The following is a 1753-nucleotide window of genomic DNA, read 5'->3' as shown; positions in this document are numbered from 1 at the left end:
GACGAAGGGAGATTGGTGTTGGATATCACAGACGATTCTTAGAATGGCCTGTTTTCTTTGCTTTTTCTTTTTTCTTTTTTCCCGGATTCGCCGATGGTACTTCGGGCCTTTTGGCGGAAGCTGCGCGAAAGCCAAGAAATTCCTTGCTCGATTTTCCTTTCGGGGACTTTTTGTTTGGATGCCTCACGTATGTGGCACCAAAGATTGGCGTGGGAAAATTACAAACACAAACTACTCAAAACATTGCCACAAACACAGTTAGGTGCTTACTTACTATAGAAAGTTATCATTCTCGTTGTGTTTTCTTTATTTCGCTGTTTCCAATAAATTGTGCTATCTCACTCACCAGTCCTGTTTTCATTCCGTTTGTTCTTTTTCGAGGATTGTCTAGAATATTCATACTGGAACACAGACCATAACAGGGATGGCGGCAATGCCACCTGACATGGCTAATGAAGCCGACTGCATGCCCGCGCTCTGGAACTGTGCCCCCATAGGGCTATCACCGTTGGGTCTACTCCCCCTAGACCTCTTCCCACACATCCCCGCTTTCTAACTTGAGACGGGCGGGCTAGTCGCAGCAGAGATCAAGATACACAGGCTCAAGAGTACATCCACAAGTTCAATTTGACGAAGTAGCTCTATGGGTTTTATACTATGAGATTCATACGCACCGGGCGACAGTAAACGGGGGCAGTTCATTGTCCATATATGAGAATACTGAGTCGAATCCCAGCGCATTAGGGTTCACCCTCCATACGATATATTTCGTCATAGGACAGTATACTGAACAAGTAATCCAGCGAGTGCTATCCAGCCAAAAATGACGGGAATTTTTTTTTTTTTTTTTTCCGTTTTGTTTTATGATTTTCTTCGATGTTTGCCTTGCTAAGAAGCTTGCAAGAACGAATCGAGTTAGCGACGACCTACTGTACAGATGCTGATTCGGATATTGACCGACCACAGCATGGAATAAGGGCTCCCGGCCGAGGGCACTGCATGGTGTTGTGATATGAATCAAAGAATGGCGGTGGTGGCGACAGGATTGGTCAATGACCAGAGGAGCTTATTCGTAGTATTATAGCAGTGTGGAGCATTGGGGGGGCAAGAAAGACGAATCGACCAGTTTCTGCCCAGGAGTGTTCCCTCCATTTCCGAAAACAGCGAATCCAGGAGTAGCTGCATATGCACTGCCGCAAAACAACCCCGAAGCGGTTTCAACATTCCTAAAAAGGCGTCCCTGCTTGGGGCGTGAAGCATTAAGCAAACCGGGCCGGTGACTGACAGGACGATAATCTCCCAGGGACGCTGTAGAGATGAAACCATTGGGTTCTTCATCTAAATCATTGGATAATCACCGTTTTTTCTCACCCACTGTGACGCAGGTGGCCCATTTGGTGCATCATGTAGTGACTCGAACGGGATAGTACCCTTCATGCCTGATCCAGGTCAGTTAGTTAAGAGCTAACACACAGGTGGCTTTTCAATAGGGATCTTGGAAGATGTAGAATTTGAAAGATTTTCCGTGGTTAACACGCTCTTTTCTACCATATGGTTGTCGAAAGGGGAAAAAGAAACGAGTACCGGTGAAAGCACTAAGCCGGTCATGGCCAGGCCATTCAAGGTTGACAAAGGGGCAAGAAATACTTACTATCTGGTAGTATCTGAAAATCACTGCATCCATCGCATACTACCCTTTTTAGTTGGGGACCAAATAGGGATTCTCATTGGTTACCAACCAAATGCGCATAAA

At 45.9% G+C, this 1753-nt stretch overlaps 1 protein-coding gene across 1 annotated transcript; it reads right to left on the bottom strand.

The window, feature by feature from the left end:
- Positions 1-1017: 1017 nt before the first annotated feature.
- Positions 1018-1437, bottom strand: ANOM_011873 (uncharacterized protein; the record flags this gene model as incomplete). Its single annotated transcript, XM_015557127.1, has 2 exons — positions 1018-1308; positions 1372-1437. The coding sequence occupies 2 exons, from the start codon at positions 1435-1437 to the stop codon at positions 1018-1020; spliced, it is 357 nt and encodes a 118-aa protein (XP_015400863.1).
- Between the last annotated feature and the right edge of the window lie 316 nt (positions 1438-1753).

Source organism: Aspergillus nomiae, assembly GCF_001204775.2.
Source record: "Aspergillus nomiae NRRL 13137 chromosome Unknown contig00787, whole genome shotgun sequence".
In the NCBI taxonomy this organism is placed as follows: Eukaryota; Fungi; Ascomycota; class Eurotiomycetes; order Eurotiales; family Aspergillaceae; genus Aspergillus; species Aspergillus nomiae.
Note: the sequence above shows the minus strand (reverse complement) of the source record. Positions and strands in the feature narration are given on the sequence as shown.